The sequence below is a fragment of the Ascidiella aspersa genome, chromosome 3 (assembly GCF_963924565.1).
Source record: "Ascidiella aspersa chromosome 3, kaAscAspe10.2, whole genome shotgun sequence".
NCBI lineage: Eukaryota > Metazoa > Chordata > Ascidiacea > Phlebobranchia > Ascidiidae > Ascidiella > Ascidiella aspersa.
In genome coordinates this window covers 36,936,833-36,952,815 of record NC_139449.1, presented here as the reverse complement: position 1 = coordinate 36,952,815, position 15,983 = coordinate 36,936,833, and the positions used below count along the sequence as shown (strand labels likewise).

At 37.8% G+C, this 15,983-nt stretch overlaps 2 protein-coding genes and 2 non-coding genes across 4 annotated transcripts in view; 3 read left to right on the top strand and 1 right to left on the bottom strand.

Annotated features, from left to right (window-relative positions):
* LOC146162803 (uncharacterized) overlaps positions 1-15,983 on the bottom strand; it is a 76,342-nt gene that overhangs the window by 27,132 nt on the left and 33,227 nt on the right. The window lies entirely within an intron of this gene.
* The window catches only part of LOC146162804 (3'-5' exoribonuclease HELZ2-like), a 44,290-nt gene that overhangs the window by 9,179 nt on the left and 19,128 nt on the right, over positions 1-15,983 (top strand). Inside the window, exons 10-24 of the mRNA XM_083383576.1 lie at positions 266-421; positions 1,365-1,492; positions 2,224-2,469; positions 2,794-2,923; positions 3,634-3,812; positions 4,803-4,997; positions 5,700-6,025; positions 7,333-7,473; positions 8,337-8,450; positions 8,924-9,107; positions 9,632-9,882; positions 10,398-10,523; positions 11,160-11,364; positions 13,229-13,356; positions 14,205-14,344. Of these exons, the coding sequence (XP_083239702.1) occupies positions 266-421; positions 1,365-1,492; positions 2,224-2,469; positions 2,794-2,923; positions 3,634-3,812; positions 4,803-4,997; positions 5,700-6,025; positions 7,333-7,473; positions 8,337-8,450; positions 8,924-9,107; positions 9,632-9,882; positions 10,398-10,523; positions 11,160-11,364; positions 13,229-13,356; positions 14,205-14,344 (2,649 nt within the window). The remainder of the gene's footprint in view (positions 1-265; positions 422-1,364; positions 1,493-2,223; positions 2,470-2,793; positions 2,924-3,633; positions 3,813-4,802; positions 4,998-5,699; positions 6,026-7,332; positions 7,474-8,336; positions 8,451-8,923; positions 9,108-9,631; positions 9,883-10,397; positions 10,524-11,159; positions 11,365-13,228; positions 13,357-14,204; positions 14,345-15,983) is intronic.
* Positions 11,991-12,066, top strand: Trnat-agu (transfer RNA threonine (anticodon AGU)). The gene has a single exon. It is a non-coding gene; the product is annotated as a tRNA-Thr (tRNA).
* On the top strand, positions 12,273-12,346 carry Trnat-agu (transfer RNA threonine (anticodon AGU)). The gene has a single exon. It is a non-coding gene; the product is annotated as a tRNA-Thr (tRNA).

Sequence of the window (15,983 nt, the reverse complement as noted above, 5' to 3'; positions counted from 1 at the left end):
AATTTCTCAAAAAAACGTTAACTTATTTTACTTCTGTTTGATTCAAACTTAAAGTTAAGCGACTCCTTTTTTCTCCTTTTCTTGAACAACAATTTTCCTTTAAACTCACATTTTATTAGGTAATAACGTTTTTATCAAAACATAAAGTTTCTTAATTGAACATTTTTCTTTCCTATAACTGTTAGATTTGCTAACAATGATAAATATCGCCACTAAAATATGCATAATTTATTTAATCGTATCACTCACTACTTTTCCTCTTCAGAAGAGCAACTTCCTCTTGAGATGCCAGGAGCAACCTCCAGAGGATCTTTGGAGGAACTGGATGCAGCGCTACTCCCGCCAGATCAAGCTCTCCCTCCACATGCAATCCTGCCTCCAACATCTCGGAGCTGAAGTCCAGGATAAAACGACAATCAAGGTTTTTTTGACTTATTTTTAGTTAACGTTTTCCCGCACTCACGATTGGATTTTATGCACATGACATACTGATAGCTACCTTGGAATAAATTAATGTTGGGCCTAAAATGTCCAATTTAATACCAGGTCCTAAATGAATCAGTACTATTAAGCGACACTGCATGATATTATGCTTCTGTTGGTGTTGCTAATTAATGAATAGCCGTAAAGCAGTCGAGAATTATGCTTTTGAAATTCGGGTTACCAATCCGTAAAATGATTTTACTATTTTTAGCCGCCCTGCATGCTAATAAGTTAAGATCTACTGATTTACCAGGCTCTCTGGCTTAAACCTGCTTAGTGCGTTGATGTTTTTTAGACATTCTTGACTAATTATCGGCTGTTTCTTTGTGATATAAATGATAAAAGTGCCAGGTGCTTAGCCAACGCTTATCGCACTTTACCTTAGCTGAGAATCGAACCCGGTTCTGAGGTTTAATGACATTAATTGCGTTTTGCAATCTGTGTTATATTTAGGCTAAAGATTTGTTTGGAATTGAACTTGGTGAGGTTTGCGAATATTCTTTTTGATGCCCTGAAAGCGTTGTTTTTATCCAGTATTAAGGCTATTTATGTAAATTCGGTTACACAAGGGTGTATTTATGTCCAAAATCAATCTAAAATAAGAATCGCCCTATAATGACACCAAGTGGTAAACAAATAGTATTTATCCAACTGCTTGGTGACGACAACAGCCCCTTTGGGGGCAATGTCCTGTTAAGCTTTTTTTATGTTTAGCTTACTGCCACTTAGATGAAGTCCCAGTTGTGATTTTGCTTTTTTTATTACACGCATGCTGTTTTATACTATCGAAGCCCCAGATTACCAACCTTCCGATTTGACTAATATCGTTGACATTTCCTTATGACTTAACATCTTGTTTGATCTTGTTCTTTTTGCTTCAGAACCTGCCTATCCTCCCAGAGGTCCTCGGGGCGAACCAGGATGCTTTGAACCGAGAAGATGCGGAGTCACTTCTTCTGCTCCTCTCCTGCGACGATCTGCATCCTACTCTGATCCCTGCATCCAGCGGGTGAGTCGGTTCACATTGATGAAGACCCACCCCCACCCCCCTTACAGGATAAAGCAAATCCATTTTTATGAGCTTAAAATCTCAAGATAACACTAATCGTATCTAAAACCAAATTTAGGCGCCTGATTTACCTTTAATTTATGGTACATAAAAATCCGACAATGAATGATCATGAAGTAGAACAGTGGTCACAATTTCCAGCGGTCATGGGTTCGAATCTCCACTTAGGGTCGAACGTCAATTTTAAATATTTTTTATTTTAGCGAGCTTTCATTGAAGAGAAATTTATAATTAAAACTAATCCTTTATCTATTCTAACCAATTAATAGGCGCCTAATTTTTGCGCAAATTTTAATTACAAGCTGTTCGTATTTTCAGTTACATGAGAATCCAGCAGCGATCTAGTTTGAAGCCTTGCCCTATAAACTTCAAACACAGTTCAAGTTTCACTAAATATTTTGAGGCGTTTGATTAATTTCCACGCAAGCTTAAAATCGCAACATTTCTACGTTTTCAGTTGCATGAGAATCCAGCAGCGAGCGAATATAAAGCCTTGCCCTACAAATTAACAATGAGTAACTACAAAGTACAACAGCGGTCGAAATTTCCCGCGGTCATAAGTTCGAATCTCCACTCGGGTCAAACGTCAATTTTTTTAATTTCAGCGAGTTTTTATTGAAGAGAAATTTATAAATATAACTATAAGTAACTAAAACCTTCCGCATTTTTAGTTACATGAGAATACAGCAGCGAGCGACTCTCAAACCTTGCTCCCACAACTCGAACCGTCCTCTTGATTTCTCCCACTTCTCTTTGCGCATTCCACTCTACTCCTGGTGCTCCTCTCCCATCCGGAGGTACACTGACGTCATCGCACAAAGAGCCATCGTTGCTCGATGCAGAAGCGCGCGCGAGCAGGCCGATGTCGATGGTGACGTCATAGTGCTGGGCACAAGGGCGGAGAAAAATCTTACTGAGTGAGTGTTTGTGTTGTTTGTTTGGCGCTATTTATTATTTTCAGGGTTTTAAAGAACTTACTTATTTTATTCATATCCACTTCATACGCTAACTTTTAACACCAAAGTATTTACGAGTAATATAACAAAGAAAATGTACTTGACAACAAACAGTAAATTGTTATTTTTTTGGATTGTAAAAAATAATACACGTTTGTCATTTTTTCAACTTTCGTTAAAATAGATTATTAAGAGTAAGAAAAAGGATATGTGTAAGTGGTTTTACATTTTACACTGGATAGTTTACGTTGTAATAATTTGTAAAACTTTATTTCGACATTTTAGGTTATGCAAAGTGATATCACTTCGCCATAATGACGCGAAGGAATATGAGAGAGACTTGATGCAGTTCACCGTCGCCAAAGATTTCCAGCAGCAAGAAAACCGACTCTACATTCAAGCCGTTGTCACTGAGGTTTGCATTTTGTCAATATGAAGCTTAAGCTTACACTATAAGCGCTGCTTTCGCTTTCCAAGCGGTTTAATGTATCAACATCCAGCCCTTTTGGTGACAATACTGAGCTGTCCGATAGTAGCCGATCGGTACCGATACCCGATACTATATTTTTGGTATCGGCACCTGTACGATATTAATTAGCACTGGTTCTTTATTACAATGCCTTTTTGAAAGTAAGCATGTCCTGTTTGGCATTTACTTTAATTTAGTTGCGCAATAATAACTTTATTACGTTAACACGTGTGCAATAAAGAACTAAAAGGCATTTGCTTATTGTTAAGAAACAAATGTTTTGTGCCTGTGGAACTGCTAGGCCGGCTACACTGAATCACCTTGTCCACTTTGTTTCGCCATACTTTCTTTCTTTTCTTATGTTTTTGTTCTCCTGATTAGCACGACAAAACTGTAACCACTTGATATTGAATGTCAGATCGACATCATCTTGATTAGGACGTTTCGATACGAGCTTCTATCATATTCAGTTAATGTAACTGAGAAGTAATTCAAGACATTACTTATAAAAGGTGGGGCGCAATCGTTGATGTCTGAGTTTCTGTAGTCGGGAAATTATTTAGCACCTTCAGGTGTTGAACAGGTACAGCAGTGTTGATAGTGTGTCAACGTTAGATTCCGCTTTGTGTCAATAATAAGTATCTTAATTTTTAAAGATAACAGACAGAGAAATCGGGTTCCAATGCACTGGATACAAACGTCTCAAGAAGAACGTTTCTGTGATGAACTACTCAAGTCTTCATAAAGTTGCAAAGTTGGGAAACGTTTTGAAACGCGTCGATAATTTGAGGAACGACAAAATCTTGGAGACCAACCATCTGAAGTGGTTCATACGGTGGGTTGCGCTTTTTGTTTTGGAATAATTCCTCAAAATATGTATATTGTTTTAAGACCATTATTTCGGCAACGTGTTAAAACAACTGCATACTGAATTTGTTTTTTCATTTTTACATACCACTATAATCTTAACATACCACTACAACGGATAAAATCTTTAAAGTCCAACCAATAATTACTATCTGGTAGGTTTTGTGTTGTATATCACAACAATCCATCCTATATATTTTAAGGTTGGGTGCAGTTTTAATCCTAACAATCGTATTTCAAAAAAAGATAGCTTCGATTTATCTGTGAACAGGATTCTTTCTTTAAAAGAGCCATAGGTTTCCAACTGTTGACCCAATATAATAATACTATAGTTACAAAACTTGCTATAAAAACATTTATGGTTCATCTTGACCACATAAATATAAATTGACCAAATTTACCAATCGGGATGTTCAACACGTAATTTATTTCAATACCCGTTACTTCACGAATAAAGCCCGTCTTTTCTGATAACAAATTTCAGCCTTCGGTTGTAATGTTTAATTTTCTATTTTCTGATAAGTTTATCTTAAAGTAGAAATGTTGCGTTAGTATCGTATCGGACGACTACCGATACCACCCTAGAATCGGACGAGTACCGATACCACCCTAGTATCGGACAACTACCGATACCTCCCTAGTATCGGACAACTACCGATACCTCCCTAGTATCGGACAACTACCGATACCACCCTAGAATCGGACAACTACCGATACTACCCTAGTATCGGACAAGGAACGATACCAACCTATCCGATAGTACCAATACCACCCTAGTATCGGACAAGTACCGATACCACCCTAGTATCGGACAAGTACCGATACCACCCTAGTATCGGACTAAGACCGATACCACCTTAGTATCGGACAAGTTATCGAGTATCGCCACCGATTTGATAACAGATGTCTCTGGTTGTAAGAGACCACTGTTGTTTTACGAATCACTTTTTGTTCCAAGCTATTATAAGCTGCCTTCCAAATCTCAACATCCCAACACCAATCCACCGCAACACCCACACTTTAACCGATCGATGCTGAACTCCAAACGTCTGCAAAACTTGGTCAGTCGCGTTGCTTTCCTTCTCAAATCGGGGGATCCCTGCAACATGCTCAGCGAGAAAACCAAAGCAGACGTTTCCCAAGAGTTTAAGAGGTGGGAATTTTGTGTTTCACATTTGGTTTTCGGCGAATTCTCGACCAAAGCATCCTAATTTAATTCGAATATTTGTAGAATTCTGCAAAAAAGTTCTCACACTGCTATGATTTAAGCTTTGCACACAAATTTATAAGAACAGTGGTTTAGGGTTTCTGTTGAATGTTTCTTGCTTTATATTCAGTTGAGTGTTTTGATACCGATCATGCTCTTATTGGAGTGAAGTGCTTATATTTTTTGGATTAAAGAGCAATGTTTAGCCTTAAATTATGTTTTTTAACAGCGATGTTTAACAATGATAAAAAGAAATGTCGAAACTCTGTGTTGATTTAATTTAAACTTACTCCGTTCAAAAACTACTCAAGTATTAGATAGATTTGTGAATCAAAGATTTTGATGTGTTGCCATCCTTAAAATTGTAATATGCTTTCAAACTATACAACATTATCCACGAACAGTATATCATCTTAAAAAAATGAATGTCAAAGACAAAAGTTGGAGTAGATCGACATCATCCCGAATAAAACGCTTCAAAACGAACTTGCATCATCTTATTTGTATCATGTTCTTATCATCTTTTAAACTCTACATTTGAAATTAACAAACGTGCCTTATATTAATTTAAACCACGACCGTCGCTCTTCTAACTCAGCTACGCTTTCCATCTTGTATTTCTCCTCGTTAATTTATTTCGTTGCTTAGGATCGTGAAAACGAAGAAGTCAATCGGGGGATGTCCCGGGCGTTTAGGCGCCGGCCCCTGCGATCGTGGAACTTGCTCCCTCAAGGACTCCCCCTGCAACGACCACTTGGCCGTCACCACCAAGAATGGGATCCGGCACATGCGTGTGATTTCTATGGAATTTGAAGCGGGGGTTCCCCTGCTCATTCAGCTCGCTCCGAAGATCATGAGGGGTCTGCTGACACCTAGTGTCCAGTTGTGGTGTCTTCGACCCGACTTTGACCTTTGCTTGACTCATCAGCGCGACCCAGTGGAGACTTTTGCTTCCGATGTTAGGCCGGCCGCCGGTGAGTTGGGGCTTGTGTGTTCGTACGTTTGTTTGTGTGTCTGTACGTTTGTGTGTCTGTATGTATGTTTGTGTGTCTGTATGTATGTTTTTTCTGTTTGTACGTTTGTGTGTCTGTCTATATGTTTGTGTGTCTGTCTGTGTGTCTCTTTGTATGTCTATATGTTTGTGTGTCTGTCTGTATGTTTGTGTGTCTGTCTGTATGTATGTTTTTCTGTCTGTATGTGTGCCGGTATGTGTGTTTGTGTGTCTGTCTGTATGTATGTTTTTTCTGTCTGTATGTTTGTTTGTGTGTCAGGATGTTTGTGTTTATGTCTGTATGTTTGTGTGTCTGTATGTTTGTGTGTATGGATGTTTGTGTGTCTGTAGGTATGCGTGTCTGTATGTTTGTGTGTCTGTACTATGTTTGTGTGACTGTATGAATGCGTGTCTGTTTTTTTGTGTGTTTGTCTGTATGTTTGTATTATTTTTTATAGGATATGTAAGCTGTATTACGTTTAGTTGTTAATTAAACCTTGGCAACCTACTGCTGATTTTCGGGATACGGTTTTCGTCAAATGTCCAAATACGATATTTTGTTCAAACAGAAACAATAAATGTGTGTATCTGTTGTTTGTATGTATTTTCAACTTGTTTGTTTTAATGTACGTCGTTTTGTGTGTCTTTATCTTTGTTTGTACGTTTATATTTATGTTTATATTTGTTTGTGCTTCTGTCTGTCTGTATGTTTTTTTACGTGTTTGTTTTCTGTATGTTCGTGTCTAAATAGCAGAAATTAATCTTTTTATCCAAAATACAAATTTTCAGAAAAAATCTCCCTTACTTGATAATTTTCATAACTAATGAAGCAAACTTAAATTCAGTTAAATTTAATTAAAAAAAATGTCCGATCATAATTTGACCAACTTTGGCGCGATGCTGGTTAATTTCTGTGCGAGGGAGAAGTCGTTCACTGACAAAATATACATTCAAAGACCTGTTTTAATAGTTTGTGTATAAATATAATGTATTTGCTTGTTGGTTTGCCGAAATCGTTTAATGTTTTCAAAAAGTAAACGTTATGTTTCATAATTTTATAACAATAAAGTACTTTTAGAACACTACATACGGATCTGTTCATAAGTTTAATGGTGAAAATAACTGCCCAAATAGACATTAAAAGCGACATGCTTGGCCGTTATTTTCACCATTAAAGTACTTTTATTTGTTTAACTTATTTTAAAATATTTAAAAATAAAATTCGTTCCATTGATTTCTACAAACTTTTTGACGTGAGCTTTATCGAGAATCAAAATTTTTATGTTTCAGTCCAGAACCAGTATGAATCGGTGGAAAAGTACGCTAGAAGCTGGTTACCTGTGCTTCGACTGGATGGAGTCTTCAATGCTGTACGAGATGGCAGCTCAATCACATTCGCTGGCGTTCCAATCCACTGGGAGGAAAACCAAGGTTGGAGAATATAACAAACTGTTGGCAAAGCGATAAAATCTATTCGGTAAAAGATAACAAACAAAAAAGAAAACAAACGCACATGTGTGTTAATTACGGCTTACGTATCACTAGTACACCGGGCCCGAAAACCATCACAGACCTACCGCATCTGTTGATCTATGAATCAATATTCGCACAGAAGTTTGTTTAACCAGCGTTTCGTTTCTCTGGATACTACTTGGATTTTGTTTTATTGCTCAAAACGTTCCCGAGAGTTTCATGGTTGAAACAAACACTCGATAAAATAAAGACTTAACTAGGAAGAAAACAGATCAACATTTTTCACGTGAAATATGTGGTAGTGCTTTGTTTTTTTGAAAGGGTTTCACGAAAGTGACTTTAGCTTTGTGAAAAAATGCACTTCTTATGACGTCTAATTATAAAAAAAAGACGAAGAGCCAAAAATTCATTTGAAAAACACCAAAATTTGTAGGTTATATGGCCCACAAGTTCATTGTTGCACAGAATTCTTGTGAAAAGTTGTTGTAGAGCACCAAAGCAGTGCGTTGTTTGTAAGTTTTTAGTCCACACGTATCCCTGGCTTCGTTGTTACACCTACCGATCAAGTATTTCTTTCAATTTTCATTCCAATCACTAGCCCACTGTGACAGATAAATATTTACCTAATTGCCCTTTCACTTTAAAAATCAGGAATCTTTGGCAAAAAAGTTTGGTAAAACTTTAATTTGATGGTTTGTCAATTTTAATATTGTGTCCGATTTTTCCAATTTTTGGTGTCAACAGCCATAAAAAATGGCGAAATAACTTTTCAAGATTAAACGTTTGAAAATTTTAATTGAAAAATTTATTTCTTGTTTCAGAGATGAAAACAGGTTGGTTCGAGTTGGAAAAGATTTTCTGCAATCGAAGAATTCTTCACATTCATCGAGATGGATTTCTCTGCATCAGGATTAAGAACGTTGAAAACTGCGAAGGTAAAATACATTGTTTCTGCACCTTGTGGATTTAAAAGCTGGTCAATATCCGTTTAAGATTTACTATGCAAGTGAAGCAATAGTTCATTGTTTATTTATATGACCTTTGTAATGAAATAGTTGGAATCGGTTAGGACAGCTGGTCCGACAGAAAAACATTACAAAATTCATACAACCCACTTTAAAGATGGCCGATTCCTAAGTTTTATTTCATTACTGGCACCCAACGATCGTACAAAATGTACCTCTGTTCCATTACAATGCACTTATTCCTTTGATCAAATAAGCAACTTTGTTTGCTAATCGTCAATAAATTTAGTTCCCTTCATTTTTTACTGTATACACTTCATTCGAGTTGGGTCTTAGATCGGAGCCGGTAAAATGCCAGTTGAGTACCAATGCCGATACCATTTATAAATATCGGTTATCGGCTCCGATCCTAGAGTATCTAACAACCAAGTGTTTGTTTGTAGGGAATCTCTACACTTTTGTGTGTCACGCTCTGGTCGTTCAAATCGACGCTACGAAATCGAAAACCATCAAAGTCCGCTTTGTCTCCTGTCCAACAGTTCTGCCCGATTCTTCAACTAAAAGTCCCGCTCTTAAGGATGGGAGCCTTGCCACTGTAGAATATGTGGAGTTGATGGCCCCGCACAGGTGGCTTTTTGAGTTGTTTACTCAGGCGTTTGAAAACATTAATCGTTCAGTTTTATTAACGCTGTTAAACTTTAAAAATATAACGTTGTAGCGAACCTACCGATGTACATCCACGTTCATCGAAGCGTGCAGATCGCCTTTTTCCTAGTTTGCCATTGTTCATTTATAAACGCGTGTTTGTGCTGAGCTATCCCTTTTTAACTTAACTTAACCATGTCGCAGCTACGCAATAAAGCACAAAACGCTTTTATTTCAAGTACGATCAAACATATACATTTCTCAGGTCTTAAATTTTTTCAACGGTTTATTAAAGTGTTGATTTTTAAAATTAAACCTACAAAACTTGTTTTCTAAAATCTGCAAAGCTTTATTATTTATTTAGTCAAACAATCATTTGTTTTTGACCTTTTTTGTGGTTACCAAAGCCTTAAAAATTTGAAGTTATTTGTGGCACGATAAAACTATTAGAAAAAACAATGTTACTGTTTTTGTTTATGTCACTTAATCGTATTTTTCCATCACAGGAGAATGGCTTCTGCTCTTCAGACTCTCAATTCAAAATCAGACGAGCATAGTGACGTTATAAGGATGCTTTGTCTTAACCGGGTAATCCCCGAACCGATTTTGCATTCGATCGACGAAGAACGCTTCAATGATTTGTCACGCTCCGTTGGTCAGCAGGTCAGGGGCTTTAAAACGCCCTTGAACCAAGGTCAAATAATACACGTGCAACTTGCGCTGAGGAATAAGCTCACACTGATTCAAGGGCCGCCAGGTAATTTAATTGCTTTTATTCCAAAGGGGCATAATTTGTTTTACTAATGAAATCTTTTTTTAACCAACCGTTTCTTCTTTTAAGTTTAAGGCACTTAACATGTGTATTTATTAATTTTGTGTCTAACATTGTTAAAAAACTTTTTTTAAATAAAAAGCTAGGGAGAGATGTTGAAAATGAATAACTAGTAAAATAGTGTTGAAAGTGGATAAAAAGTAATTTGAAACGTTCAGAATGCGACCTACTTATATGAACTTTGATGTTTATTTTAGTGTTTAAAGCAGTACCGGACATTCCTGCTAACATTCATAAGTAAATTAATAACATCTACACTTGAACGTTTGGTGGTAAAATGACTGTTGTGAGTCGTTGCCACTTTCTTTCTAATTAAAGCTAACTTAAATTATAACAATCATTAAAAAGGCATTTTGCCAATGCTGTACAATGCACAGGAATATGCTCAAGTCATTTGAAACGTTATCCCTGTCCTAAATATGCTAACTTTATTTTTCCAGGCACCGGAAAGTCGTTCATGGGCGCCTACCTGGTCTACTACTTCCAACAGTTGAACAAACTGAAAGGAAACGACAAGTACATCTTGTACTGTGGTCCTTCCAACAAGTCGGTTGACGTTGTGGCAGGTTTGTTTGTTGCTAGTTTCACCAATCAATTATATTTCTTCTGTCTGTTGCATTCCTGCGTTAACATTTTGGGCATGCAAATAAGTCTTTCTGGTAAAGTTTTTTTGACATTTTAATTTCCAAATGGCTTGCTACGTCATCGGCTTATGTTCAGTAATTCAAGTTAGTTGGTGCTTGGGAAATTTTGCATTAACTTAAAACTAGGTCAAATACTTAAGCTTTAAAAAGTTGAGAAATGTTCTGCAAAATTTAGGTAATGTTTCGGGAACTTTCTTTATTTATTGTTGGATGGGAGATAATGATACTTCGACTTTTATTCCCATACATATTGGGCGAAAGCTACAACTTTTCGATATGTTACCTATTGTCTCTTAAGGAACATCAAATGAGCAAAATAGTTATATTTATAACGCGTTTATGAAATGGGTACAAGGTTATCTGTGTTATTTTTGCCGTTTCGTAAATTCACTTGTTTACATTCTATTTTGTAACGAAATAATGTTTCGATAGAAAATGTCTAAAATATATAAATTTTGCGCCTTGTTGGCACTGGTACCACATTAGTATCGGGCATCGATGCGATATTGCTCGAATATCGAGGTTCCGATCCGATATTATCGTACAATTTCACCCCAGAGTATCTTCTACACACCGGTCTTCGCGTGCTGCGAGTGTACGGTGAACTGATGGAGGAATTGTCTTATCGGAACCCACTCAAACCCACGGTTGGGAGGAAACTACAAGAGCGCCCTCCCTCCTCACTTCACGATATAACACTCCACGAAAGAATAAGAATGAAGTCGAATTGTTGCTCTGAACAGATTAGGGCTTTCGATACCATGTAGTTTCACAATTTAGCTATTATTCTTTAACCTTGCGAGATCCATGCACATGCGACATGCGTGTACCAAGTTTGCAATGATGCTATGGTAGTTTCGACTTGCTCCCCTCTGAGGTCGTGAGTTCGAACCTCACCACAGACTATGTTTACGAACAGGGTTCAGCAGACAATGGTGTTATGTTTGTTTCTCGACTTGTTCCCCCCTGAGCCTGTGTAGCTCAGTTGGTAGACCGACGGTCCCAATATGACCGAGGTCGTGAGTTCGAACCTCACCACAGACTATGTTTACGAACAGGGTGCAGCAGGCAACGGTGCAATGGTGGTTTCTCGACTTGTTCCCCTCTGAGCCTGTGTAGCTTAGTTGGTAGACCGACGGTCCCAATATGACCGAGGTCGTGAGTTTCAACCCCACTACAAGCTAGTTTTATGAACAGGATGCAGCAGGCAACGGTGCAATGGTGGTTTCTCGACTTGTTCCCCTCTGAGCCTGTGTGTAGCTCAGTTGGTAGAGCAACGGCCCAAGTATGACCGAGGCCGTGAGTTTGAACCTCACCACAGACTATGTTTACGAACAGGGTGCAGCAGGCAACGGTGCAATGGTGGTTTCTCGACTTGTTCCCCTCTGAGCCTGTGTGTAGCTCAGTTGGTAGAGCGACGGTTCTAGTATGACCGAGGTCGTGAGTTCGAACCTCACCACAGGCAAGTTTTACGAACAGGATGCAGCAGACAATGATGTTATGTTTGTTTCTCGACTTGTTCCCCTCTGAGCCTGTGTGTAGCTCAGTTGGTAGAGCAACGGCCCTAGTATGACCGAGGCCGTGAGTTTGAACCTCACCACAGACTATGTTTACGAACAGGGTGCAGCAGGCAACGGTGCAATGGTGGTTTCTCAACTTGTTCCCCCCTGAGCCTGTGTAGCTTAGTTGGTAGAGCAACGGTCCTAGTATGACCGAGGTCGTGAGTTCGAACCTCACCACAGACTATGTTTACGAACAGGGTGCAGCAGGCAACGGTGCAATGGTGGTTTCTCGACTTGTTCCCCTCTGAGCCTGTGTAGCTTAGTTGGTAGACCGACGGTCCCAATATGACCGAGGTCGTGAGTTTCAACCCCACTACAAGCTAGTTTTATGAACAGGATGCAGCAGGCAACGGTGCAATGGTGGTTTCTCGACTTGTTCCCCTCTGAGCCTGTGTGTAGCTCAGTTGGTAGAGCAACGGCCCTAGTATGACCGAGGCCGTGAGTTTGAACCTCACCACAGACTATGTTTACGAACAGGGTGCAGCAGGCAACGGTGCAATGGTGGTTTCTCGACTTGTTCCCCTCTGAGCCTGTGTGTAGCTCAGTTGGTAGAGCAACGGTCCTAGTATGACCGAGGTCGTGAGTTCGAACCTCATCGCACGTTTTCTATCCTGCCCTTGCTTGCATGAAAAGCCATAATTGCTAATTCTGTTGGCCATTCTGAAGTCCCTGGTGTATTTTCTTATCTGTTTTTTTTTAATTGCAATTTCAAGTCCAAAAAGAATTAATTTCCTTGTTTTAAAGAGAAAATATTTAGTATTTTTATTTAAATGAAAAAGATTTGTCATCCTTAGATTTTAACAAAAATACTTTTTAATCCTGCTTATTTTGCAAAGAAAAAGTTTTTTATTCCTTCTGTTTGAAAGAGAAAGATTCCTAAATTTATTTATTTAAAGAAATACTTGTATTCGAATCAAAAATTTTAATATTATTTGATGGTGGGACATTTTCTGCTGCTTTTCACCATTATTTTCTACGATTTAGTTGGAAATTTTAAAATCAGCAAAAATAAAAAGTTAAAAAAGCACTGCTTTAAATGTTTGTTATATTATGAATATATTGAAGGTTCGAAGACAAGAAGGCAGCTGTGAGCTACGAGGAATACTTAGAATATAAGTCGATCGTCAATCAAGCGAAACTGATCGAACTTGCGTGTAATGACGTCATTATTTGCACTTGCACCTCCGCAGCAAGTAAGTGTGGTATGCGGACATAGAAAATATATATAGTTCGCACATAATTTATAAAAACAAAAAGGTACACAAAATTAAAAAAAAAACATTTACCTCTATAGTTTTACATCAGTTCAGTGCACGGTTGGATATAGCGTTACGTGTTTATCTGATTTCACCCAGATTTACTTGATGGCGATTTTTATTGTTTATTAACCGTGTTGAATATAAATAGAGTTTGGCAAATACTCTGCAAGTAATTTTTAACACATCTAGATTTACTTTACCAATCATAAATCTATTTTAAAAAGCTGATTACTAAAAAGGTGTTTTATCATGACATAATTAGTAATTTTGTTTTAGTTTTTAAACTAAAACGCCAGTTATTTTGTTTGAACGTGTTTGTGCAAGCTGTCGAGTCGACTTTTAAAACAGATATTTGCCAATTTATTTTAGATATGCTATAATTTTGGTCCACTCTGCCTTGTTGCAATTTAACTATTCTGATAAAATGACCTTAAAGTAGAAATCTTAATGAGGAGTCGAACGACTCATCTTGCTTATATTTGAAATTAACAGGATTGCCAACTGTCGATTCACTTTGCTTAGCGAGTGAAGAATCAGTTCGGGACAATTGTTTTTTCCATTCTTAATTTACGTCTTGAAATATGCATTTTATTCGCATCTGCTGGTGTTCATAGGCTGGTATTCACGTGCTCGATTTTTATATCGGAAAATGTACAGAATCACAGCCTTATATAGTAATAAGGAAACTAGTGTAGAATTAAACAGCTGAAGATCTTTGCTCGAATCTTAATATGTCCATTAAACACCAGTATTGATGTACTTTTTTACTCAATTGTTTTCAGTGAAACTGCTGCAGCCCAACCCGAAATCGGAGATCCGGCGATTAGTGAAGTTATCTTTCTCGCATTGCATCATCGATGAGGCGGGCATGTGCAGCGAACCGGAAACTTTGACCCCGGCGATTTCCGTGAACCCTGAACAGGTTTGACCTTTGTTAACCTTTTTGCAATCAAAGGTCACATAGCACATGGCACTTGACATTGTAGTGGTGTCTTTACGGCAGTTCGTGTAAAATCTTGTCGCGATAGGACAGGGATGGCGAACCACTGTCACGAAGTGACCCACCATAGATTTTTAAAGACCCACTTATTGTCTTTCTGGAAATACAAAAATGTTATCAATCATTTTCATGAAAGGATAAATGTAAAAAACAGTTCTTCGTTAGATAGCATTATACTGAACCAAGCTGAAAAGCTTTTGCTTAACTCCTGTAAACCATGAAAAATGCTGCAGCATATGTTAACTATTCAGCTTCTTAATATTTGTGGGAATCCGAAATCATTCAAAAATTACCAACCCCGACAATAACACTTAAAACGACGCAGCAGCTGAGCTTTGCATAAAGTGAGCGGATAATCAAATATATGACCCACTTGAGCATTTTGTAAGGATTAAGGTCGTGTTGTTGACCCGCACGATGAAAAGGTTCGCCATCCCTGCGATAGAAGCTCGCCTTGTAAGTTACTTGTAAGTGTTTGGCGATGATGTTTTCCTTGATGATGCTGCTTTCTGTTCACATAAGAATGTTGCGCATGGATTTTATGGCTTGAGGTCAAGAGTCACTGAGCACATAGTACTTGACATTGTAGTTGTGTCTTTACGGCAGTTAGTGTTACTATCTTGTCGTGGTAGGAGCTCGCAATGTTAGTTACTCTTTTTTATTTGGCGACGATGTTAACTTACACTGACGCTGCTTTCTGTTTTGATAATGTAAGTAAGTGTTTTATGGCTTGAGGTCAAAGGTCACATGGTGCCTTAAAATTGAAGTTGTCCTTACTTCAGTTGGTGCAAAATTCTTATCGAGGTAGGAGCTTGCCTTGTTAGTTACTTGTAAGTGTGGCAATGATGTGTAAGATGTTATAACATAAGTGTCTTGTATGTTTTACTATTCTTTTTCATTTGAATAAGATATGAATCCACTCGGCCATAAGTAATTATAAATTATTTTACTGATAAAGACTTGAGTATCGGATCCATTCGTAATCGACCTCGTTAGATGTTTAGCCGTAAGGACCTTAAGGGTTCTAAGAAAATCAAGGCTCCAGCATAAAAAAAGTTTTTTTCAATCTTTTTACACACGTACCGCTCAAAAACATTATGAAGCTTACAGACTCTGAACAATAATTTTGCAAAACGACTCTTACATTTAAGAATACTAGCTAAGCTTAAATATAATAGTGCTGTCGAATGAAAATAGAAAACACTCCAGGTTACTTTAAAAAGCTGTTGCTTTATATAAAAGTAAATCCCAGTGCTTTCGTAAACAGCCCATTGACAACTGGTGAGGAATCAATGGTCTATCTGTGTGTTTTCAAATACTTTCATCTTCTTATTTTATTCTTATTCAACAGAAAAGTTTGCAGAATAAACTCATAGTACCTATGAAGGGAAGATACACACACTTGTATGTTTAACAGCTGTGATCAAGCCCTTCTGAAAGTGCTTTTTGACGATTATGGCTTACGTATTAACAGTACACTGAAATCCATCGCAGACTCACCGAATCTTGCCTGCATCATCGATTAACAGATTGGTTAGTCTGCGACGACTTTCAGCGTATT